Here is a 26,076-nt window from a genome sequence, read left to right as displayed (position 1 = left end):
ATAGTGTTTTTTACTGGAAATTGCCCAAAACCCTATAAGACACACTTTTAATACTTTTTTTTCTTATATCGGGGCGACCAATATACCAGTATAAAATGCAGAGAGAGCTATTTTATTGTGTTAAGGTATTTTACCTAGACGACGGCGCTATAATCTGGCTAAAGCTTCGTCACGGTCATCCTCACATTACCGTAGGCTGAGCTCAACTACCGCACCGTTAGCTAGCAGGATTACAAACTCAACATGGCGAAACCAGATGGTAGGCTGTAATTTGTTTGTTTTGAATGTGCTTCAAATGTAAATCAATAGAAATAGTGTTGAAATAACTTGTGTACACGTTTTATTAATAAATAGCTATAGAAATCCTTAATTCCCTCTTGTATACCCCCCAAAACAGACAGCATCTTATCTTCCATACTTTAGGATACATTAAAAACTTATGCAAGTTTTATTATTTCAGATGCTGGAACCAGACCAGAAGTTTTTTTCTTAAAAATGACTTGTATGACTGAACTGAAAATGCAAAATAATCTAAGTAGTTGTGGTATTTTAAGTTGGTGATTGTACCAACACCAGAAGAGAAAGAACACCCTGGCCTCTTCTGTAATAGTTCATGTTATTTCTCTGAGGTAAGCATTACAGCAGCCAGCCGACAGCTCTGCTGTAAACATAAAGGACGATGTCCAGGTTTTAGAAGAGAGAAGCCAAACCAAAGACAAAAATAACAGCGTAGGGCGATGAGGAATGTCACGTACAGTGGAAAGCGTCATGTACAGAAAGTGTCTGCTCTGCAGTTTAGCCGCAGGAGCAGTGGAAGGAATGTGAAGAAGTGAGATAGAGAGACGAGGAAGTTGGGGAGGAGGGGAGCCAGACTCACCCACGCCGCTGTCATCCATAGTGGGATTGTCAATCCAGCGCTGCGCCTGCTCAATCTTCCCTTCCAAGTGAACAGCTGCCTTCGCGGGCCTGCTGTTAGCCACGGCTTTGTTGGTCTTGGACTGCAAGTTCTGCAGAGCGGTGGCGATCTGTTTAGCCAAAGCTCGGGCCTCGGGAGTGTCGCCTTTACCCCTATAAGGGATTAAAAACAGGGAAAAGTCTCATGTAGGGTTTTATCACTAAGATATGTCTTAAATCAGATTTGTGGATTAATAGCTTCAGGCCTGACCCAGAATTAAAACCCATAGTCCAGACCACTTGTACGAGGGGGGAATGAGAGAGATTCCAGTTGAAATGTAGTGTGAAATCTGTCCCCCCACAGCCATGTGTGCATGTTATGACAAGACTTTTTACAAGACAACTTTTATAGGGAAGACAGAAGACACAAATCCCTCACTGATCTGTGAGTAAAAATGACTAAGCCAGGCTTGGACTGAATAACACATATGTAGCATAGAATGATGTAATAATTCCAGCAGTCAGGAACTCACTGTCTTCTGAGATCAGACAGCTTGGCAGTCATGGCAGCGATCTCTCCAATAGAGCGCAAGATGTCGTCTCTTTCTTTCGGGTCCTCACACATGTCTGCAATCTTTTTGGCCTCGGTGAGCAGGGCCTTGACGTTCTCTTCTCCCTCCGGGTCGCCGTTAGGGTCTGCCAGCCAGTTCTGCAGGGGCAGGAAAAACATTGTGAAGAACTTGAATTCAGAGGTCAAATTTGTTAAGGCAAACCAGGTTAATGACTCACCTGTGCAGCATCGATCCTTTTGGCGATGACCTGCTTGGAATTAGTCATGGCCTCCAGCTTGCGAGCAGCATTTCCCACCTTGCCGGTTAGCACGTCAAGCCCCTGGGAAACCTGCTGTGCCTTCTGCATGGCTACAGGGGAAGCGCCCTGACCTCTGGGGTGGACAAGGAAAACACATGGATGCCATAAACTGCAGTAGTGCCATGCCTTTTAAGACCACACATGCATAGTTTGTTTACTCAACCAGCGTAATCCGTATGGTCCGCTTGTTTAAGAGCGGTATATTCTAACTTCTTTTTCCAGACGGGGCTCAGAGGCATCTCTCAGTTTTCGGAAGAGGAACTCAACGAGGGGTTAAAGTAGATTATGGATTAATACCAGACAGCTGCTTTTAATCTAGCGTGACTCAGGGTCTCTGGTGACTATCAGGTCTCATATCAGAGGGATCTTGCTTCCACTCTTACGCACTAAAATCCCCTCTGCCTTACACTGCCTATCCTTTAAGGATAAAATATCAAACTACTGTGTAAAAGAAGCAACATACAGTACAAGAATGCTATCTAATGAAAGACACATGGACTGAGGGAAAATGTCTTGCCATATTTTTGACACAGACACTAAAAGTAATGTGTTTTACGTTGTTAAGCATACCTGGCCCTCATCTCTGACACCTGGTCAGTCATCTGGCCCAGAGTCTTGGCCGTGCCCAGGATATCTCTGCGCTCCTTCCCAGCACACAGCTCACCAACTTTCCCTGCTTCATCGAGGATCTGGCGGATGGCCTGCTCACCTGCGTCCCCTAAAAGCACAAAAGCAAAGTCACACACGTCAATAACATTACCAGATACACCTCGATTATCAGCCTGATAAGCAGCACAATGAATATTTTAAGGTAGAGGACATGGATGTTTATTACCTGGTTGAGCGTTGGGATCCCTCAGCCAGTTCTTAGCCTGAGCCATCTTTGAGTCGATAAGCCCCAGAGCCCTCTTCATGGCCTCCGTGTCCTTTAGGTTTGGAAGATAGAATAAATGAATAACTTAAAGGGAATCAATGCAGCTAAAGAAAACTCAAAGAAGAGTCGCTCAATGCCCTTAGCAATTGCATTCATACATGTTCTCTCCATGAATCATTACATGATTCTTAAAGAGTTTATATTCTATTAAAAAATGTATATCCTGTGTGAATGAGGTTAACATGTGCTGCCTTGTAATTATATTTAGAAATAGAGCCTGACAGATAAACATCAGTCGGCCAATCACGATGTATATCGATATCGCCCACCGTATATGTTTTTCGATATGTGAAAACTTCTTTCATAAAGTAAATAAAGAAAAGCAGAGAGCTCTGATGTCATCGTTTACAATACTCCCAGCGCTGTCTGATAATGTTAAACGTTTGTCAATACATGTAATTGTTTTAAAGGGGGGGTATTATGCTAATTTCCAGATTTCACTCTGTGATACCTGTGGAGTAGCTTAGCATAATTTACAGTTAAAAAAAACTACATTTTTCTCACACTGCTGCTCTGTGCAGGCCCTCATACAGCCTCCGCCTGAAACAACTCAAGTCAGCTCTATCTCTTTAAGAAACCCTGCCCCTACAAGCCTGCTTTCTTCTGATCTTCTGATAGGCTGCACTTTTGCTGCATTCCAGACAACTCGGAAATTTAGTTTTTCCGACCTCCAACTAGAAAAATTGCTCTGGAACGCCATTCAAAGTGGGAGTTCTTACTTGTGAACTCGGATCAGATTCGTCTACCCCGACTTCACAGAGAATGAGATGTCTGACGTCACACAACAATGGCTGCACCCATGGAGAGGCACATCGTTAATGGTAAACTATCAACTGAAAAGCAACGTAATATACATTTGGCTGCATTTAATTGAAATAACTACTACTATCATATAGTATGATAGGTAGCTGGTTAATATAAAAAATCTCTGAAAGAAAGAAACATCAGTTGAGGTCGGAAGTTCTCGAGTTCCCAGTTGTCTGGAACACAGCATTTGTGACTGTACTTTGTGATGTCACAAAGTGCAGCGTGTAGAAAAAACTGTGAAACCTGGCAGCCTGCAGACTGAGCTAAGAAGATTTGGGGATTACTCCAACATACTTTTACCTACAGATTTGAAACTTCACCCACGACTAATCTGGACATTCCACATTGCAACATTATATATATGTCTTAAAATGTGACACAGCATAATACCCCCTCTTTAAGAAAGCAGCCTTCTGGGTGCCTTCGCTTGGTCGAATCGTTGCAGAATACACATAAAAAATTTTTTTCTATTGGCTGCCATATCAGTAAACGGTCAATTTACAACTCTAAATCCAGTATCGGTCTTAAAAATCACTTATCTGTCAGCTCTATTAAAAATAAGAATCATTCTAACTGTGTTAGGGTGTATTATTCCTCATTCACAGTTTTTCCTGAGCGAGTAACAGGGTCAAGAAAAGCTTCAGTCTCTTGCCAACTTGATATCGTTCTGATTTAACTGTTAAAGTTGAAAAGAAACACAGCAAAGTCCATGTGCAGCATCGCTAACATGAGACAGGCACAACCCCCCCGCGCATGCTCCGTCAATCATTCTTTTACATCCTCAAAAATGAGCGTGTCATGTTATGAAAGCCAAACGACTCTCCATTGTATCTCAATCAGGGTGGATGGAAATACAACAATGTTTCCAACAGGGGCTGACTCGACAATGAGTCCACTCATTGCCGAAGTGTGCAAAACAAAGCAGAGTCCTGTAGGACATGGGGCAAAGCAGGAGACCAGAGCGGATGAATGAGTACAATGATTCTGCTTGAATCTTCCTCACAGAGTTTTATAACATATTATACTGAATAGGAACAAACCACAACTGCTTGTTTTGAAAAGAGAACAAAAAGCATGTTTGTCTGAGAAACTGGGAGTGTGGAAATTGAGCTGAACGAGGGAGGGGGGAAAAAGGGAAGTGCAAAAGGTGTGAAGTGATGTTAGCAGAGCTGCGTGGGTGTATTCGTTTACTGTTCAAACTTGTGCAGCTGCTGCTCTGTCAGAAAGCGCTTGTTTATGTGTAAAGTGAGACGTGGATAGATGTGTGTAAACGCAAACAGACATTCATCATAACCTATAATCCAACGCAGAATGGGATTACTCAACAAATAGACAAGGTGTGGCTCGTGGCATTAGTAAGAGGGAAGTGAAAGGTCACATTTAGTGTACGTGGGAATACGATCTGTAAGCAAACTAGACCATATAGTAAGTAAACGTATTCATTCATACACAAATATCCATATCAGTTTTCTATGTGCTCTCCTCTTATGACGAGTACAGATCAGGGAGAGAGTTCTCTTAATGGCTTCCAGATCAATACAGCATTAGTTAGGTCGATCAGTAACCACACAGGTACATGCACATAGTGAGGTTTAAATGGCACAGGAGGAGGACACATAGATGTTGATACAATCTCATGTTATAAAGCAAAACAAATCCAAAGAAGAAAAAAACTGCATAAATCAACATTTCAACCCGCGTAACTTCAATCAGCACCATTCCATTAGCAGTACACAAATGCTGCTAATTTTACCTACTGCTCTAATCAAAGTCAATATTTTAACCTTGTAACTGCGTCACTACTGATAAAGCACACAATGGCACCACAAAGCAGACAGCACACACATCTCTCAGACATGCTGCCGCACAACCGAGGTGCGAGAGAGGCAAGGCTTACCTTCTACAGGGGGTGAAGGGAGAAAGAAACGGTGAAAAGAAAAAGGAAGAACGACATAAATATGAATGTTGGAAGTGGACGTACCAACTGAGAGCAACAAAAAGAAAGTGTCAGGAGAGGAAAGAAGGAGTATGTGCAGAGGAGAGAAAGAAGTGACCCATAAGAGAAACTAACTGCACAGAGAGACAGAGAAGGTAAAGCATTCCTACTTTAATTAAAAGCTATATGTAAACTTTAAGGATAGCAAAAGCATTGCTCAATCATGTTCCTAGTGAAACAAAGTGCATGCCTTTTTAAGAAAGTAGAAAAAAATACACCAAATGAGATTAACATCACTTCCTAATGACTCCAGTCTGCAGCTTCCTGCCAAAGGCATTCTGGGAGAGTGTGAAAGCACACTCAATTCTTGCTCGTACATACACTGCTTCCAGCTGCGATCCGTAAAGAATGCACAAAAACAGTTTAAACACTTGTATAATAGCAGTTGTGTGCACGCTATGATTATAGACAAGCCGATGTAAAAGCATGTAATGTATCGTGCGCACCTTATTGGCCCAGGCGTCCTCGTCCCAGGACGTGAGCTGCAGCACTCTGATGATCTCGTTAATCTCGGCGCTCATCTTCTCAAAAGTGAAGTTTCGGTTCTTCAAAGCTTCCTCCACACCCTGGCTGCCAGACGTCTTGGTTGTGACAAAGATTTTGATACCTGAAATACAAACCAGAACTCACTCAAATACTAACAAATACCGGCCTGAAGTACAACGTGTGGGCCGAAACAGAAACAAGCAATGTGCAGGAATGCTCTCTACATGAAGGTAGTGCGTGATTACCTGAGATGAGGATGGGCAGCAGCTCTTTGACGGTGTTCATGGAGTTGACTAACATCACTCGGTGCTCCTGGTGCGTCAGCTCCTGCTGTCGCTCATCGATCATCTTTGCCATCTTGGTCATCCCTGGACATCAGCAGCAAACAAGAGATGGCGATGAACTAAGTGCATTTACTCGAGTAACAAACGTCGGGTGTAATTTTTCAGGTAGTGGTACTCATGTAATTTATATCCAAGAAATATCAGAGGGAAATGTTTCCTTTAACTTCAATACAAGCATTTGATAACCAGGGTTAGTAAAACTCTTGTACCTCTAAAGCTTTTCACGAACTTGTCTAAGCTTTATGATAAATTTGGACATTATCCAAGACAAATCAGAGAACGTAATCACCCTGTGGAGAAACATGAAAGGGTTTGAAATTGGAGATGGAAGGAATAATTGATTGCATAAATAATTTGACAATGTGCAACTTTCAAACACATTTCGGAAGCCCTTTTATGTTTCTATATTGGAGAGAACAGGTTGGTTTTGTCTGCAAAAAAAGGTCACTAAAAGTCTTAAGAGTTTTGTAAACAACACTTGTTTCTTAACATTATATTACAGTTATCCATATTTATCATGCTGTTATATTGTATGGGCAAGCACCTTTCCAACTTATCTCCGAAGAATATTACGGCTGCAAAAACAGGTTATTAGATTGGCTACTTTTTTCCAACTCTGTTGCACCAAGTGCACTTCTCTTTCTGAATTTTCAGTTAATAGAAAAAACTATTTTCGACATAAACAAATTCAAATCTGTTCATTTGTCTTTAAATTGTAATTTAATAACACAGATTTACCTGTTTGTTTTAGATACATTAATTACATAATTATCCTACTAGACAGGCTAAACATCTCCTTGTTCCTTTGTATAAAACATCTTTTGGTCAGCAGTCAGTCAAATATCGGGGGGTTAGTTTGTGGAAGGAAAATGCTCATTTAATCAAATCCTTTGTGTCTCTATGCACAAAAAAAACACAATTTGGAACAGTATTAATCACAAAAGATATTGTTTGTCATTCCATTGTTTCTTTACATTTTCCCCTCTTTTTTGTCAACTTAAATTCTGCACTTTTATATGTGAAAACTGATATTTAGGTTGTCTTGGTGTTTGTATTACCTTTGTTATGACTTCTTCAGGTTTCTATCATATCCACAAACATGCTTTTATAATTTCTTCATGTGCTCCGTATCTTTTTTATTCGTGTGAAACTAATAAACTAAACGTTCACTTGTAATTGAGTATTTTTGCATTGCACCGCTTATATATAAATTGAGCATGTTGGTAGCACTCTCACCACTGAAACAAACATAACAATGCAAACAAAACCCTGTAAATGGAGCCTTCAGTGAGGTGATATTGTCACGACTGTATCAGCAGACTGACCTGGTCCCAGGTTCTTTGTGTAAGTGATCAGGTCCTCCATGGACTCCACCACCTCTGCCACTGTCAGGTACTCCAGGATGCCTTTGCACACACGGATTATTTTGCGCACCTACGGCAGTGAAAGTACAAAAAATAAATAAATAAATGTAGCTTCCACAGAGGCAGGTGATTATGCAAACACACCCTCCCTCCCTCCTGATCACAGTCTCTCTAATTACACTCTGATAATGCTGCCTACTGACATTCCAGCCTCTTTGTCCCGCTTCACTCCGGCTTTATGTGGCCCGCTGGAGCCACCATCCCTGATCTGCATCGGAAAACACGATGCCACCGCTGACTGATGACTCCTGCTGAGTCCTGCTGACTGCTGCAGACAGCGCAGGGACGCCTGATGTCTGCTTCAAGAGAGCTGATGTGCAATTTTTTTTTATTTTCCTCTCCATGCCTCAGAGGGTAAAGAAAGATGGGCCCGCCTGATAGATGATACTCCTGCCTGGTTCAAGATTTAGGAAGTGTTTGTGGAAGAAATATGGAGAGTTCCAAAGACATGTGCGGCATATTTATCTACCTCTCCGTCTTTGCTGTTGCATTACAGTGCCCCAGGGGGACACAGGAGTGGATACTGTCCTTATACCAGAAAAGCCTGAGACTGCAGCCCTCTGCTCTGCTCAAGTGACCATTAAAAAGACATTTAAACCCTTTCAGCTCTGCTTCTGCTCAATGAAAATCAATGATACAAGCCTTTACACAGTTCCAAGCTATTACAGCCATGGTTTGTGCATTTTTCAACTTCGGCTGCCTCGGGGTGCAACGCTAACCAATACCTGATTGGCTGCTATGACAAGAGTTATTATAAAAGGTACGTCTTGGAAAGGATATTTTACAGTTAAAGTAATAATCTTAAAGATTATCATGTAAATAAATATCTGTCAAGTCTCTATCTATCGCCGAATAAGGTAACACAATGGTGATTGAGCCTATGGCCCACTGATGAAAGCCTTTGCATTTGCAGTTTTACAGACTGGGTGTCTGTGGCGACTTTCGAGGAAAAGATCACAAGCAGCGCCCAGTTAGTGAGACCATCACCCAGCAGTGGTTGGTCTGCCAGAGAGGGTAGGCGGAGCTAAGTGGCAAGTGTTGCGAGTAAACATTAATTTACAAGATCGATGACTATGGACACAACTTCAAAAATAAGTGAAAATCCAAAGAAAAAGAAACAAATTTGACGCTCAGATGAAGGCAAACAGTCTAAAACGAAAAACGACCGAAGGAAGAGTTACAACTTTAACTGTGCTCCCGCAATTACCGTTTATCGCCATAGGTGCCGCCAAAGAGAACGAGATCTTCGAGATTACAACTTTAAAATATAAAATCATCTATTTTTACCAAAAAATAATAATTTAATTAAACTTGAATTAAAGTCCAAATTAAGATCAAATAAACATCGCTATGCCATTCAAATATGGTGCACTATATCTAACTTAAGCAACCTTGTTGAGCACATCTTTGACTTCCTTTATGGTGCATGCAGGAGCTATAAGTCCCTGCTTCGGGTGCAATACAGAAGTTAGCTCATTCTACTTCCTCCTTTTGTTATTGTTCAAAAGCAGCCCAGCACAGAAAGAGTGAAGTCATATTGACAAAAGTACAGTCGTCTGAAACATCATCTGTAAACATGAGACCTGTCCAGGTGGATAGAAAGGAAAGAAAAAAAAAATCAAAGCACATGTAAGCGCACACCGATTTGCACCGCTGCTTTATTAATGCACTGGGAGAACTCCAGAGCACAAGAGGCAGAGAAATCAATACCTCCACCATCTGATGTCTCAATAAAGCACTATTAAATTCACATGTTTCTGATGTTGGGGGCCAAACCACAACCTGTGAAGTGATTGATTTTCTATTTCCTGTCACAAAATCTTCATTCAGAAAGCAGACATAATAACGTAAAGAATGAATGAATGAATACCTCGGCCTCATCGAACGTCAGGAGCAGGTCAGAGGTCCCGGAGAGGATGCCCCGCGAGCCATCGATGAGGTAATCCCGAGCAGGGACAGAGTACGGATCGGCTTTCAGCATGGAGGCGGCCTGCACCAGCTTCGTGCACGCATTCTCCACTCTGCGGAGAGAACAAGAAGGTTGATTTGAAGAAGACGGTAATAAAAAAACAAAAAAACAAAGTCATGCTGAGGATATGGAGCCCTTCAGAAGCCAGATGGACATTTCGCATGGAGACAGCAAACTGCCTGCAGCAAAAACAGACGGAAGCTCAGGGATACAGCTAGCCAAAACATAGAGTAGCTGCTGTGTACGCACGACTTTGTTTCATATCCTCTTCTTATATATGCTTATAATTGAATTTCAAGGAAATAGGACAGTAAAAGCGGATCATGTATAAATATTAGAAGGCTTACTTTTTAAATCAACCTCCATATCGGGGTGAAATAGGGAACTAGGACGTTGCAGTCCTCTGCACTACACTTCTTCTTACATTTATTTTATATATGAAGGGATTTTAACTGTTTAACCTGATTAGATTTGACTGTTGATGTAATATATTTCAGCGTGAAGAGAGATTGTGAACTGCTAGCAAAATCCTAACACCTTTTACAGAGAGTTCTCACATCTTAATGAGCAGCTTACTCTGATCTTACTTATCCTAAAACCACTGTCTGTAGTTTCCTTCCTGTATGACAAGCTTTGTTGCTACGAGCACAAAACATGTTCACACAAACACATAGCCCTGAAGAGAGACCGTACGAGACAGCCTAAAGATTTAGGGTGGGAAGGTTTGTTCTTGACCTTGGGGATAGTAGATTTCTTCCGCAGCATTCGAAACCGCAGAAGTCTACTGTGATTAACTTGAGCTTAAAAATACTTGAATAGAAAGGACAGTGCATTTTTTGTGGATGCTTCAGTGAGAGAAATATGAGGGAGGCACTTTCAAACTGCTCTAACGGCTGAGGGAGTCATATGTTGTACCGATTGTAAAGCCCTCTGAGGCCAGTAGGCTATGTGATTGTTAAAACAGGATGTGATTTGGGCCACAAGAAGCAGAGCTCCGCCCTCGCTGGCTCTGGCCCAGCTTAACCCCTGTTTCCACAGATATGTAAATGATTGATAGCTGCCTACCGGGTGTGATGCACTCGGCGAACTCTGGAGCAAAACACAGACTTGATTCGGTGTTATACATGCCACCTGCGTTGTATCATAACAGCCATATTGCACATAGAAACAGGCAACAAGCCAAAGATCTGCACATGTTTAGTTCCCACAGTTTGGGAGTTTCAAAGGGGCCAAACAAGAGGAGCTCAGTTTCCATTCTTCCTTCAGTTTCCTGCAGGATGAAGGCTAATGTATGTGCATGACGTGTGTGTGTGTGTGTCGTTGCAGAGCCAGCCAGCAGTGTCCTTCAGCATGCTAGCGAGTCACAGCCATGCATTAACCGGACCCCGGCGGACACTATATTTAGTGGAGGAGACGCATTCCAGCACATGTGCTGATGGATGACGACAGGGTGACGATGTGACTTCGAGGCGCCAAATGTGTTGAGCCCGACGACCTGCGCCTGCCAATGCGTTTCATCCCTGACCTTGGGGGGGCTCGTAGGTCCCGCCTCTCCCTTAACTGTAGTCTCTCATGTAATATAGATTTGTGGATGGCTTTAATAAGGACAGATGGGCAGCTGAGCACAAGCTAATGATTTAGCCAAGGATACATACGTTCATCTCTTCTTTAACGTCACTTTTTTTGTGCTTTGTATTTCGACATGTAAACCAAAAGCAGCAGCAGCATCAGCAGCAGCCAGTGGCTCTAATGTATGAGGGCAATGTATGAGTTTGTGGCCCTTCTCCTTTAGCCTAAAGGAGCTCCTCCGTGTGCAATGAAGTATTTATGTAACACCAGGGCAAGACTCTGAGGCACTTAACATGCCATGTCTGACCTTCGCTTGGGCACAACCGGCCATTACTGCAACAGATAGAGAGAGAGAGAGAGCCCGAGAGAGGCCGGTGGGTTCCACATACTGTAAGGAGAGAACTGTTTCATCTGGATACATTGGAGAGGTTTGACACTGCAGGAAACAGGCGTCTTTAGAGGGATCCCTGTGGGCTTACTTGATAAAAGCTGGTGGCATGTCCCTTTTCATGATCTGGTCCTCTGTGGTTTGAACGGTGTCCTTCCCCACCTGGAAAACACAGATTGTTTATGAGCAAAAATCAATAATGGAGCAAGAAATTTAAGGGAAAAACGAGGTATAATGTACAAACAAAAGCAGTAAGAAAGCTGAGGATAAACAATCCTTTATTGATCTTTGTATTCTGCTCACTTTACATCATAATTCATGCTTGACTTTTCCTCTACAGGTGCTCTTTGACTTGTCCAGAAAGTTGCAAACTGACTTCACCCACTTTTGTTTCATCTTTTCAGGGGTCAAAGGGGTTCGGAGCCTCTCCCAGCATGCTCCGGGCAAAGGTCAAAGACGACCTGTGCAGTTCACTGGTTGTCTGAACACAGATTAGGTCTACAGTACAATCAGAGTCATACAGATATTTAGAGGCATGGGAGGACTTAAGACGGAAACTAGGGTGAGCATGATGAGCACATGACAACCAGGAGGGAGAGAGTTGGGAGAGAGACAGACGGTAAGGGGTTCTTGACAGGATGCTGATTTTAAGTATAGAAGGGAAAGATTCACAGATTACCGAAGGACTCCAACCAAGGTCAAATTTACTTTTGGGGTTAAGCTTTAAAAGGAAAACAAACTTTTGCTAAATAGATTTTGCGCTCTTATGGCTTTTCAAAATTTACACAGAAGGCTTTTTTCCCAAAACATTTTACTTCATTATCGAAAATTAGTTGATTCACATTTTCAACCAATTCTAATGCTGAAAGTATTGTAAACAATGGAGTTGGAGCAAGATATGGGGGAAACTTAGTGATGATATACGTATGTTCTGATAAAAACATTCATATCAGCGCTAATCAGAAAAATATACAGCTCCAGAAAAAACATGAGACCACTGCAAAAATGTGTTTTTCTCTGGTTGTACAATTTAAAGGTTTGTGTTTGTGTGAAATTAACTTTTGTTTTATGGTATACCATTTTTCCCCTACTCCCAAATCATTTAGATCTTTTATTTTCAGAAAATGACGACTGGTAAAGAAAGCCAAAAGATGCAAAAAATATGTTTCTCAGAGTTAATTTTTAAACAACAAAATACTTTAACTGTTTATGGTTTAAACTGAGGAAGAGTTCAGGGATCAGTATTTGGTGGAATAACCTGGTTTTTAATTACAGCGTTCGTGCATCTTTATGCAGTCCACCTTTCTTTGCAATCTTCCACATTGCTGTTGGGTGACATCTGGCCAACCCTTGGCGCAAAGATTCAAGCAGCTCGGCTTTGTGCGATGGCTTGTAAATGGTAAATGGACTGTACTTATACAGCGCTTTTCTAGTCTTTCAACCACTCAAAGTGCTTTTAAACTACATCACACGTCACATTCACCCTTTCACACCGGGTCTTACACTGATGGCAGAGGCTGCTACGTAAAGTGCCCAACTGTCAATCAGTCATCACATTCACACGCCGATGGCTATGCCACTGGTAGCAATTTGGGGTTCAGTGTTCACTTAGACATGTAGAATGAGGGAGCTGGGGATCGAACCGCCAATCTTCCGACTGAAGCACGACAGACTCTACAGGTGAGCCACAGCCGCCCAAGGCTTGTGACCATCCATCTTCCTCTTGATCACATTCAGGAGGTTTTCAATGGGGTTCAGATGTGGATTGGGCTGACCATGGGATGAAGAGAGAGATGCTGATGTAAGGACAATTTAGGCACATATTGGCAAGACACCCTTCCAATTAATCAATCCGGCATTTATTGGGATGAGGCTCTCAGTTGTGTTTCAACAATGCTTCAAACTAAGCCACCATGCTGTCTACTCAGGCAGTAAATTAAGACATAAGATGACACACCTTTATAGTCAAGAATACAGACATTACGTTAATCAAGTTTTTTTCCTTTGAATTGATCATCAGAGCATTTTGTGCTGACAGGCCTGATGAATGATTGTGAGAACAACTGTCTCTTATAGCCACAGGAAATATCTGTTTCTGGTGGTTGGGCGGTTTCAGTTACAGCTCAACCACTGTTCAGGATCTGTGCACATGGCAAATCTGCAGCAACAGCATGATTTTGTAAAGTTCTTAACCCCCATCGCATCCATTATATTCTCATATGGGGGCCTTGTCATGATCAAACTTCTGGGTTGTAACCAAAAATGTTCACTCAATGGCATTACAACAGAATACAGCTCTAACGTCACACTGACACAGGCTAAGTAATCATATTTCAAAAGCAGTAATGGGAGCACAGAGGGTGGTCAAACAGTCCCTGGAGGAGACAGGAAACACCCCCCATCTCCAGCCTCTACCGTGATGACTAGTTCATCAGTCATGAGGATTTGTATCACTCAACACCTAAAGCTCTGGCTCCATGTCTTAAAGGAGCTGTCACTTGCTCTGGTTTAGTAATATTCAAATGTTAGATCCCCTCCCAGGCTTCAGCTCACATTTAACACATCAATAGCATGTCACATGCGTGAGTAGCAACTCCGTTACCACAACTTTCCCCCTCCGGGAGTTTTGTCTTTAATCATGGAGTTTTCCAGAATGATGTCCTGTTACTCGTCCAGCGGACCATTATATCAACAAGGCAGCTGCTGGGGGGGACGCCAGGCCTCAGCACAGTTATAATGTGCATAGCAGCTGAACGCCTCCTCTGCCTCAAATGCCAAAATGACTCACCTCCCCCATCATGACCTCAGCTCTGTAGGGGGACACAATTCACCCACGTCGCGCTGCCATTGGTGAGAGATCGCATGCGTTCATACAGGGACACGGATCACGCTGACTGGTGTAAATCTGCTGCATCACTGCACAATGAGGGGAAGTAAACCTTACATCTGTTATAATTTCTATAAGCAAAACAGTCACACATCAATAAGCAATGTTTAACACTTCCAGCATGTGGAACTGTGCGGTCTTGTACCCAGAAAGGGAAGGATTAACTGGTTCCCATTCGTCATGGGCTCAGGGAATTGTTAATGGCACTAGTGCGGCACCACTTACAGATAGTTAACAGCCTAATTTAATGGTTTAATCAATAAATAATTAAGCACTTATAATGGAAGTAATATATTATATTCACAAAAATAGATTCTGCTTTTATTTTGGGTATATGGGGTGTAGTTTAAGTGCTGTATGGAGCATTCCCAGAGAGCTCCTCAACGTGTCTGCCTACAGGCAGTCGCAGCGTCATTCCAGGTGGTTGACGTGGAACGCTGTAACGGAGCAGAGCAGACATACATCTCCTCGCTCCTCGCCCCCCCTGGCCAGATGGACTCTGAGTAACTGAGGGCTTATAAATTAGGGCCAGAGGTTGTGCCAAACTAAAACTGGAGCTTAGCAGAGGCTGTCCATCTCAGGGCGAAGTGGTAATGCCACACACTGACACTCCCACCAATGAGCGGGCTCTGAACAAAAGCCAACAACAACTAAAGCTGTTCGGTCTCGTTCAACTAAAGGGCAGCAGGGCAAGCGAGCACGAATAGAGGGCACTGACAGGGTAGTAAACATTACTGAGGGGGCAGGAAGTGACACAGAGACCGCACACTCATGCCAACACCACAGAAATAACCTTCGCTAAAGTGTGTTACCAGCTCTTCTGACCAATTTCTTAAGGATTGTAAAACTCTACACCTGGATGTAAAATTGACTAACGCCCTGTAAAGATACTTACGATGATGGGTTAGGGTTAGGGCTCATTTTCATACATCTTTTATTGAACTAACCCTAAAAGTTTGGAGGGTAAAATGTTTGTCTTTTAGTCCAATAACTTGTCATATTGACATCATTTCCCACGCTGCATTACAACACGATTCTGACCTTGAAAGGACACCCCTCCTAAAATACTGTAACGCACTTCTCATTGTGTAACTTGTTGGACTTATCTCAGAACAGAACTACTAACACAAGATTTCTATGAGATCAAGTCAAGTTCAGACATGATCTCAACTGTCAAAGGAAAGAAGACTGACTACACCACAGGCCAATAATGTGGGACCAAAAGATGAATGTACGCCTGAGTCATATTCTCCCCAAAGCATCATGCAGAAAAGTGGCTGACACCAAGTACTGAATTCAACAGGTTATCTCGCTCTTCCTCTCCCCACCCTCCCTGCGGAGCCTCTTCCTGCTGTCTGAAGTCCAAAAACACTCTGCAGCCAAACAGCGATCCAAACAATTCACTGCAAAAATAGCACCGTGACCCGACTGTTGTTGTCGAGCAGCTCATGACGCCTGGGTCTTATCTGCTTTTCTGAGCCTCGGCCCAAAGTTTGGACATCATATTCTCATGATACCAAAAGGCTCAACACAAGGGCTGCAACTTGAGATCATTGATACAGTTGGTTCATTTGTTGTTTTTCTTGAAACACTATTACTCTATGGCCTGAGAGAACACAGTGAAAATGTTCATTTGTAGCTCTCAAAACTCAGAAGAACGTCTTAAACCTTCATGTTTTGTCTGAACTTCAACATATTCAACTTAATGATACAAAACTGAAAAAAGTCACAAATCATCATATTTGAGAACCAAGAACCAACTAGCTTTAGGAATGACTCAAAGCGCCAATTATCTAAATTACTTACCAATTAGCAATAAAAGTACAATAAGGGGCAGGGCTGAGTAATGGCAAGAATCTAGTGATAAAGTTGCTTCATATCACGAGACAGGGGTCTCGTCAATATTTTATATTTCAATATTTTGGGAAATCAAAAACACACAGGTGCAAACTTCCTCTTGTCTCAGTTTGCATTGTTGCGTTGGATTGGAAGAGTCGCTCATCTTAGGAGAGATTAAAACACTACCATTTAGCAAACGGTGGTTTAAACACAACACAATATAAACCACTGCTACGATACGTTATCGATACAGCAATATATCGTAGCCCAGACTCGTGCAACACAATAATCGACAGGCTGCCGTCAAATATCGTTATTTTAATTTTCAGATATTTGGCGCTCTAAACAGATTTCATTCCAATTTGACTCGAGGCGTCACTGGCTCCTCGCGGTGGCGCTTATGACAAGAATGAGGGTAACGTGAACGGAAATAAATTAGCCGAAGAAGTTAGCAGATATCGTGATGTATCGTTATATGATTGTCTTGCAATATATCAATTATCGCAGAATCGCTGTATCGTGATATTATCGTTATCATGCCCGGTTATCGTACCGCGAGTTACCCTGCGATCCCCACCCCTAATGTAAACTATTAACTTAAAATGGCTACAGCGTTTTTGAGAATGAATATCGTATCACAAAACATCACCTCCATCAACATCATCTTGCCCTTATATGGCATTGATATGGAAGACAGGAAACGTGGGAGAGAGAGCAAAGGATGATGTCAGATGTCCAGAGTCAACTCATTCATCAACTCTTAACCAGAGTCAACTCCCACAGGCCGAACCACAACGCAGATACCCTCTTCCCTAAATAGATTTTAGTGAACCATACTAACGTGGAGCACATGCTCACTTCCACCTTCTTTTTAAAACCGTTCACCGATTCAGTGTCATCTTCTTCTAAGCTGTCACACACAACGCTGCTGGCTGACTAGTCTCATTTACCATTTGAGTCTGGAGTGGAAACACTGACACTCCTTTCACAGTCCAACAGCGCTATGTGGAAACCCTGTGCTGTGAAGTAGCTTGATAAAGTGGCCGCTCCTTTAGAACAGACTGGGCTTTGTTGACAGCAGCCCATCGCTCTGCCGGAGAGAAGAAAGGCCACTCTGAAAGGCTCAGCGCTGCCAAGACACTGCCTGCCTTTCACATGTTGGGCAGTGTTAGCACAATGCTGCGTTGGTAACGGTGACCACCAAGATCAATGACGGCGAAATTCTGGCAAGTGCCTTCACTGCTGCCCTTAGCAATGTCCTACAAATAAGCTGTAAGATATCCTGCACAGAGGTGCAACTTTGACACTGACTCGCACTCTCAGTGACTTTGCACTGTAATCTGATGAGAGGTGCAAACACAAATTGATGGTACAGCACTCTATTAGCTCTTCATGATCAATACTCCCCGAAGCAGCTAATGCTGCGTTCTGAGATATCAAATAACTTTGGACTAATAATGAACCAGAGAGAGGTTGCGCCAAAGGTCAACGCCTTCATCACACCTCTGTCAAGTGGTGTCCAACACAGTTTATACATTTTGCTCAGGAAGTAGCTCCACGTTGGGCGTCCAAGGCGGTGAAAGTCACAAATCAAACAGATTTGGCCCTGGCAGAGCAGGCCCAGCAGCCAGAGAGAATACATCACAGCTATCTATCTCGTGTTACAGGAGCTTAGCAGCTCTTACAGTGTTACTGGGGAGCGACACTCATCGGCGAAAATCTGTCTCTTAAAAGGAAGAGTGAGTCAATACAAGCCCCCGTCACAGACGGGCTGTCATTTTCCACCAGAACAAGGATTTTGAAAAGAACAGAGATAAGAGGAGATTACTTTTATTGCAGCTGCCGAGGGGGAGGAAGACGCAACATAACACTCAGTCGTCCAATAAGGGGATTTAATGGGTCATAAACCAAGGGATTTGAGTCTTACAGTGCTGCGTAGGGCTGTAACTTTGTACTGTAAAGTGTCATTCAAACGTGGGGAACAAAATACTGGTTTAAACTTTAAAGAAAGTTCAGAGCAACAGATGGAAGAACTTTTACTTATTCACTGAGATCTCAAGGCCTATCAGTAAACTGGACTATTGCTGCTTAAATAGAGGGAACTAGAAGGATCTAAATATAGTGTGATAGTAAAATGTTTGCCAAATAACTGATGACTTTGGAAAAAGTGGCAGCCCTACTGCATTGTGTCTTTGTCCCGCTCGGCAGCCGTAAACATCTCATCGCAGAGGGAGAGGGGTTTCCCTTCCCTGGCTCACACTTCTGCTCCCGAGTGGGGCCGACAGCTGCCGGGTCTTCCTGACTTGGCTTCCTGCACTTCCTCATCAATTCAACACTCTTCTGCTTCCACCACATCCTGAAGAAAATGGACTACAGGTGCGGTATGAATCCATATCACGAGGATGCGTTTCTACCACGAGCTGATTATCTCTTTTTTAACAAAAACTATGGACACTGCGGTGAATGTGTTCATCATGAGTCGCGTGAAATGATTTCCCTAGAGAAATCGCAGGAAGCTGGAGTACCAAGTAATAGGAAGACTTTTCTTTTGTGTGCCTTCAAGTGCTTTAGTTAATGAACTCATTTGTTTCCCATCTGTAAGGGATTAAAGTAGTGTGTGATTGAGAATTTCCACACAACTCGAGGGCTACAGTTGAGCCGAACTTCCTTGCATGTCTGGTATGGTTGCATTAAGCACAGTGGTATTTTGCAACCTCAAACATTGCAGAAGATTGTAGGGCTTTTTAAATACCAAAATGGACTGCACAGTAGAGCCACTGGGTGCAAGTCATGAGGGCCTTGTGATTTGTGCAACCAGGAAGACTTTATCTCTTCCTGGACCCTACATCACTGGCATTCTTTTCATTCATCCAACGCCTATAAAAAGGAGCTATAAAAATAATGAAGTACAACAGGCCTGAAATAAAAAGGACCTTGTTCAGTCAACTCAAAAGAATGCCGACACCGAGAGGCGTGTTGTTCTTCCATTCATCACAGTAGGACAATATTTAAACCCCTCAGATTCACTTGCAATAAAAACATTTGTGTGTCTATTTAGCTGCTTACTTTGAGCGTGCTGATTATAGTTCAAACACTTTTGAGCACGACATCCTCTGCTTGACACTTGAAAGAATTGGAATGATCCCCCAGAGCTGCTTGAGATTACAGGATCTTTATATATATAGCTCAAAAGGCTTTCAGAGCTGCTGCCAAGCGTATTTTAACTTTACGTCATCATTGCACAAGCCATTTGTGCAATAACATATGCCGACTTATTGCGTAAATGGCTGGTGCAACGATGATGAAAGCTTGCTTATTGAACGCTTTGTCTCTCATACCACAACAGAAACCACATTTAAGCGCAGCTAGGCTAGGTGAGGCTGACACAGATGATAGCCTTGTTTGTCGACGATCAGGTTGAATATTTTGGCAAAATTTGTTCATTCAAAGGATCGGCTTAACCCCCCCTCTGAGCAGGGATGCATTCCTGCTCGCTGGGAATTCCTTACATTCCTAACATGCATCTCTAATTGAGGTCCTGCTCATTGTTTCAATCAGAGAACCCCGACCTCAAAGATGGCTCTTCGTTAGATCAGACATATTTGGCTCACAATGGTTTGTGGTCAAGCTATTTTAAAATTCTGGGTCAGTTTCTCTTTCATCTCCGTGCATCTGGAATAACACGATTAAGCCCTTGCAAGTTAATAATTTAAAAGGTCTACGCATTTATCACAGTGAGTGCACCAGGTCTCCTCAGACGTCCTAAAAGCTCATCCTCCTTTTCGTGGTCTGGCAATGGAAAGTAATCCGACGCAGCCGTTGGAATATACGATGCTGGAAAGGTACAATCATTTGCAGATCATCCTGAATCCATCTTGATTAACTGTGTTTAAGCTTCTGGCTCGAGGGGAGGACGTCTGTGCAACATGTGGTGTTCTGGGCAACACTGACAATGAGGTAGACTAAATAACTTTTCTTCGACATAGCCCTGTTTTATGTCTGTTTTAATGGTACAAGACGGCCTCGTCTCTGTCCCTTCCAAGCATGAGCCTCACTTCAGCAGTAATTGACTCTTTAGTTAGATGTTTGAATTTGTTTAACAGACTCGCTTAAACTGAATAACAAAACTGACATGGGGAAAATGGCGACACCTGGACTGATAATAAAAGATCAAACTTAGTCAAAGATAAGAACCCACATTGGTCTATTTTCCAATTTGAGCTTTGCGATGTATGACTCATGGGACTGTAACCAGAAGAACATTTGATCCTTAACTTCTATGAAATCATAACAGTCTCCGTGTTGTAATGTTGCTAAGGCAACTGGAAGTAATTACAGGCCCATCCATTCATTCAGGCCACTGTTGGAAAAATCTCATCACAATCAGAACAGTTCCAAAGAGCCTGGATCGTTTCACCCCCAGCTGGGTTGAGGTTGCACGAGACGTTTCATGTGTGAGGAAATGCCGACAAGCGTTGCGTTCATGTGCACTTAATCAGAAACGATGTCGTGTTTTTGTATTTAAAGCACGATTCATTATTTTTAAAGACTCTTCTCGGGAGAAGACCTTTAAAACAAACAACTGACAGACAACCGGCTCTAACATAGTATCGTACTGTGAAGCTATAGACCTATCTGTTGTGGTTAGCTGTGCAACACCTCCAGCTTGTTGAGGTTGTAAAAGACATTCAATGGGTGTGAGAACAAGTTGACAAGTGATGCATTCATGTTAAGCTACCAGAAAATGTGGGATGTTTCTATAATGAAAGCAAGATTCAATATTTTTCAAGACACTTAATAGCAGCAGAACTTCTGACAGACAATCTAGCTCCAACATAATTTTAGGGATGCACCGTTGCCGATGTTTTTATCAATAACTGTAATTTTTGTAATTATTAATGCCCTCGTTTAGATAAGGGGCCAAAATTAACTTCAATTATGAAAAAATGTATTTATTCAGGCCTTCATCACACACATCCAACACACACTCTTTTTATTTAAACTTCTTTAAAAGAAAGCCTCTTTAGGGCCCGATAAGGCAGAGTGCGTTTTGCAGGCTGTAAAACGCACTCTGCCTCTTTTCTGTTTAAGCCTACGGTTAAAAAAAAGAGCAGCTCGCTGCGCCTTTTTTTCCCCTGTTGTTAAGGCAACCACTGAATCATTAGCTCATCATTAACTTAACCGTTAGATTGTAAACTGACAGAAGGCCCGCCTCTACATTCATCTGATTGGACATTGAGAAAAAACGCCAATGATGTCAGGCTCTTTTCTGCTTTGAGTTGAAATTTTTTCAACTCGAGGTGCTCGGAGCGTTTCACCAAAAACATAAATACTTTTCTGTTACATATAAATTTCAATTATTTAGTTAAATAATAAAAACATTGACTACTGCCATCGGCGCATGCCACCCTATTTGCCGATGGGCCGATGTCTGTCAACAGGGCCGATATCGGCCGATACCGATCTTCAGCTGATGCACCGGTGCATCCCTAGCTAAGCTACCTTAGCTAACATTTGCGTGTTTGTACATCCACCAACTTAAGCCTTTATTTTGAATCCATCTGGTGAATGCATGTCCTCTTTTAGGTCCTGTTCTCTGGCTCTTTAGCAGCTAGATGCTCTCTTCACTGATTTATTTTTGGTACTGGGCAAATACCATATGGTCAGTAAGTAAGAGAGCTTTTTGTTTTTGCTTATGTCTGAAAGTGGGTAATTTAGTAGTAAATATAAAACCCCTAAAAAGCCTCAATTCATTGTTTCTAAAAAATATCTCGTACAGGAAGTGCTTTCAATGTTTTGATTGAGTTTTTAATTGTGTTTTAATGAGCACTCTGCATGTTTACAGTATGCATCTAACATAAAAATGGTGTGTCTAACTCTCCATCACACATCATAATTCCTTTGATGGACAGACTACTGAATGCTTCTTCAATAAACCTTTTATTACCATGTACAATTTTACAAGCTCTCTTCACTGTTAGCCATGAAATCATATTACCAAACCAGATACAACTGGGTAAGAATTAAGGCTGACGCAAAAGCTTTTCCGACATGCAACCAAAATAGTTTGTAGCCATTTTTACGACCTTTTATCTAAGGTATTGCTGCAGTATGACTTAGTAGAATGCCTGCTTCCTATTATTACATCAGACATATACATAACACATCATCTGAACACCTCTCTATGATGCCCTAAAGAGGAAGGAAGTCTTGTGGGTGTTGACATAAAAATGCACACACATCAGGGTTCAGAGCCAGACCTATAATTTAAGAGCCTCTGAGGAAAAACGAAGATATAGGTTCAAGCATAAAATTGCTCTGGACTATAAAATTCACTTACTAAACTACAGACAATCCCTTTACACAAGGAATATCTCTGCTGACAGAAGACACCAGAGCAATTGTCCCAATTTATCTCCCAACAACTGTCAGAGGCTCTGTGCTCGACCAGACTGACAGAGAGAATGACACACAGGAACCGAGTCTGCCTTCATTTAGTCTCTATCCCTTCCTCCTCTCTTTACAAGCCACTATATCTGACAGCCACCTCATATCCTCTTGTTTCTTTTCTAAGAAACTTTCCAAGTGTTGTTTTGAGGAAACGACACGGCCATTTGCCTACTTTTTTGTGTGTGATAGTCGTTTAGAGGAACATCAATGCGGTTAGATCCTTTTTGCTTCTAAATATAAATGAAACCACAGCTGCAGATGGTCAACAGGCTGCATGTACTGTAATGTTTTTAAAGAACAGTCTGGAAATGCATAATTAATAGCCCCAAAGAGGCATTTTAATTGCTCTGAGTGGGTAGAAAATCAAGGGCACCAACGAGATATGAAAATGTATAAGTACTTGTCATAATGCGTCAAAAGTGAGTCAAATTATAGGAGGAAGGTTCGCTTAGCTTATACCCCTTTCCCACCAAAATTAGGACGTTGACTCGCTTATAGATGCCGATTGTCTCTGTTCCCATTGCCAGTGGAGTATACTCCTGTCGGTCTCTTTTCTGCTCACCGTCTGACGTCACAAACGCGCCGGAGATAGGGTTAGTTAACAGTGAAGATGTTACGGTGGTTTATCTGTTTATCAAACTTGGCGCCAACAAATTTGGAACGATGTTTGAGCGCTGCTTAGACGGAGACAGGCGGAATTTGTAGCTGAGATGACGAGGAGTCGGAGTTACCGACGGCGCATAGCATCGCGCAGGAGAGGGTGCGGAGATTAGCGTGTCAACACGGGTGTTCCCGTCAATGCCGTTGCAGCGGAGGCGATAGTTACACAGGTCTACTGCAGAGTCATTTGATCCAGGTCTGACTGCCGATTGTAACCTTTCCCACTAAGCAAAAAAGCCGGGTGTTAGTGGGTTTTTTGACCAGTGGGAAAGGGGCTTTAGTTGGAGGTTCTCTAAAGAACTTGTTAACACATCTAGGGAAGTACATGATTGTTGATTATATTCATTTTGATGCATATCCAGCTCTACTTTGGTCTACATATTTGCTATCAAAATACAGTATATGACCAAAGAGAAAGGGTAAAGGAGGGAGGTATATAGCTGGAGATTCCTAAACAGGACCTACAGTCTGACTGGTCATTGAAGGCAGCATCACACAATCACTTAAAAAATAATCAATAATTCTGACACATTATCTTATTATATTTAAATAGATTAGCAGGGCATAGACAATGAAATAATATTTATGACTTTGCATTAGTGATCGTCTTTCCAATTGTTACATACAGTCGTGAAGTTTATAAAGATGTATTGGAAGTTTTATTGGTTGGTGGTTTAATTAACTGGGTTCCTTCTTCGGTAAATTAATTCGCAGATATATTGAATGACAAATCACTTCAGCTGATTTGTGTTTCATTGTTTGTTTGTTTTTATAACTTTATTAAAACAGAAATGAACTAAATGTAGTCTGACCCAGTGCCTGGCTCGTGCACACTGGCAGCAGTGCCTACGTCAAGATATGGCAGTCAGCTACACGGGAGGCAGGGCATATTTTCAAGGGGAAAAGGGCGTCACTGCCCTTTGCCCCGAGTCAAACAACTTCTAGAAACTTAAAAATGATGTATTTATCATCTTAAATCATAAGTCAGAGCAAGCTAAATTAGTACAGTGGAAAGTGTACTTTAATGTCTAAGTATTTGGGGCGGACGGTGTGGGACAAAGAGCGACAGGTATACTACAGCACCCGCCGACTTTGGGCAGACTTCACCTGGTACAGTTCAAAAGGGGTACAAAGTTACTCACCCGAACAAGGTTGCTAACAGCCGCCTGCACGGCAGCCACTGGCGCCGTAAGATCCGGAATAGCTTTCCCGTCAACTTCACCTTCTTCGTGCATTATCACCAGATGGGATATCTGCTGAGCCACCGGCTCCAGGATACTTTCTATCGTCTTCGTGTGGAAAACCGGCATGATGACAACTTTAGAGCGCTATCCAAGAGAAAAACAAGCAAAGATTCTACCACTAAAGGCAGCTGTCTCCCAAACTCCCGCTACAACCGCGTAAAACAATCCCGAAAGCCTGTTTTTCCAGGACAGTTTCACCGTCCGGTATGAAGACTACAACTACTCCCGTGAAACCGTCAATGTGAAAAACTCCCAGTCAGAGAGCGAGCGCGAGCAACCTAAACGTCACCAACGTTGTGGGCACTCTGACCAATCAGCGACCGAGAAGATAAGTTCCCTCAGGTTTGATTGGTTTACGGGGCTGTCGCTCTGCATCAGCGCCTCCCATTTCGATCCAGGCGAGTTTGCTAGAGATCCAAGTGCTCCCTAAATTACGTAATAGATTGTCATGCCCTAAAAAGGGAAATATGTGTCTACTGTTTGTGAGGAGTAGATTCCAGACGCTGTAGGTTAACCAGTCAGACAAGCTTTTGGTACTTCCAGCACAGCACATTGGAGCTGTGACCGATAGGAGAGCCTTGTGCAGACCTCTCTGAAAACTAACAGGATTGAACTGGATATTCCTAGAAAAAAAACTTCCAAACTGACCTTCAATAATTGTTTTATAAAAGAGGATAATTAAATGTTCTTTCAGGGCTAATTTTTAAAGTTAGCAATTCGTTAAAGTTTATATAAACACATAACAATTAGGAATCAAGTGAGTTGAAGAAAAAAAACAATTGATAAAGATGTAAAAGCATCAGCAAAACCTCACAGCACTGTGGATCATCAGTGGTGTAACTGTGGCAGGATTTCAAAATAAAAGACCAAATTCTTTTGTCACTTAGGCTATGATATACATCAACAACCACACCCACTCACAATTGTTTACAAACTCATGTCAGAGCTTGGTCAAGATTGCCTGAGGCTATTGCAAAACATTTTTCAATTCCATTTTTGCAACATGTTTTGCAGTTCCCTTTTGATCCTCTTCTCATATCCTGATATAACAAAATTTGAGGAATGAAAACCAATGGCCAAGCATACCAGCTAAGGAATTCCCACAGAATCCCAAGAGGGACTGCTAGGCAGCGGCCTATTTCCTAAAAAGGAAGAGTCCAAATAGAAAGAATCAAGGAAGTTACTCTGTTTGAACCCTTGTGTAAACATACAAGGGGCTGATATGCTTTCCTTTTAGACCAGGGGTTTTTAGACCAATTCAAAGGGCTTCAAGCTTCAAGAAAAATGTTATGTAATATTATGATAAGTTACCAAA

The 26,076-nt window shown here is 42.3% G+C and overlaps 1 protein-coding gene across 1 annotated transcript in view; it reads right to left on the bottom strand.

Annotated features, from left to right (window-relative positions):
* LOC138593579 (vinculin) overlaps window positions 1-24,988 on the bottom strand; it is a 29,554-nt gene extending 4,566 nt beyond the window's left edge. Inside the window, exons 1-11 of the mRNA XM_069664651.1 lie at window positions 24,660-24,988; window positions 11,773-11,843; window positions 9,626-9,776; window positions 7,657-7,765; window positions 6,233-6,355; window positions 5,948-6,108; window positions 2,600-2,690; window positions 2,335-2,482; window positions 1,684-1,837; window positions 1,428-1,603; window positions 878-1,068 (exon numbers count right to left, since the gene is read on the bottom strand). Of these exons, the coding sequence (XP_069520752.1) occupies window positions 878-1,068; window positions 1,428-1,603; window positions 1,684-1,837; window positions 2,335-2,482; window positions 2,600-2,690; window positions 5,948-6,108; window positions 6,233-6,355; window positions 7,657-7,765; window positions 9,626-9,776; window positions 11,773-11,843; window positions 24,660-24,827 (1,543 nt within the window). The 5' untranslated portion in view covers window positions 24,828-24,988. The remainder of the gene's footprint in view (window positions 1-877; window positions 1,069-1,427; window positions 1,604-1,683; window positions 1,838-2,334; window positions 2,483-2,599; window positions 2,691-5,947; window positions 6,109-6,232; window positions 6,356-7,656; window positions 7,766-9,625; window positions 9,777-11,772; window positions 11,844-24,659) is intronic.
* Between the last annotated feature and the right edge of the window lie 1,088 nt (window positions 24,989-26,076).

This window comes from Semicossyphus pulcher, unplaced genomic scaffold, assembly GCF_022749685.1.
Source record: "Semicossyphus pulcher isolate SPU_LCO1_2020_fin unplaced genomic scaffold, fSemPul1.0.p SCAF_16, whole genome shotgun sequence".
In the NCBI taxonomy this organism is placed as follows: domain Eukaryota; kingdom Metazoa; phylum Chordata; class Actinopteri; order Labriformes; family Labridae; genus Semicossyphus; species Semicossyphus pulcher.
Note: the sequence above shows the minus strand (reverse complement) of the source record. Positions and strands in the feature narration are given on the sequence as shown.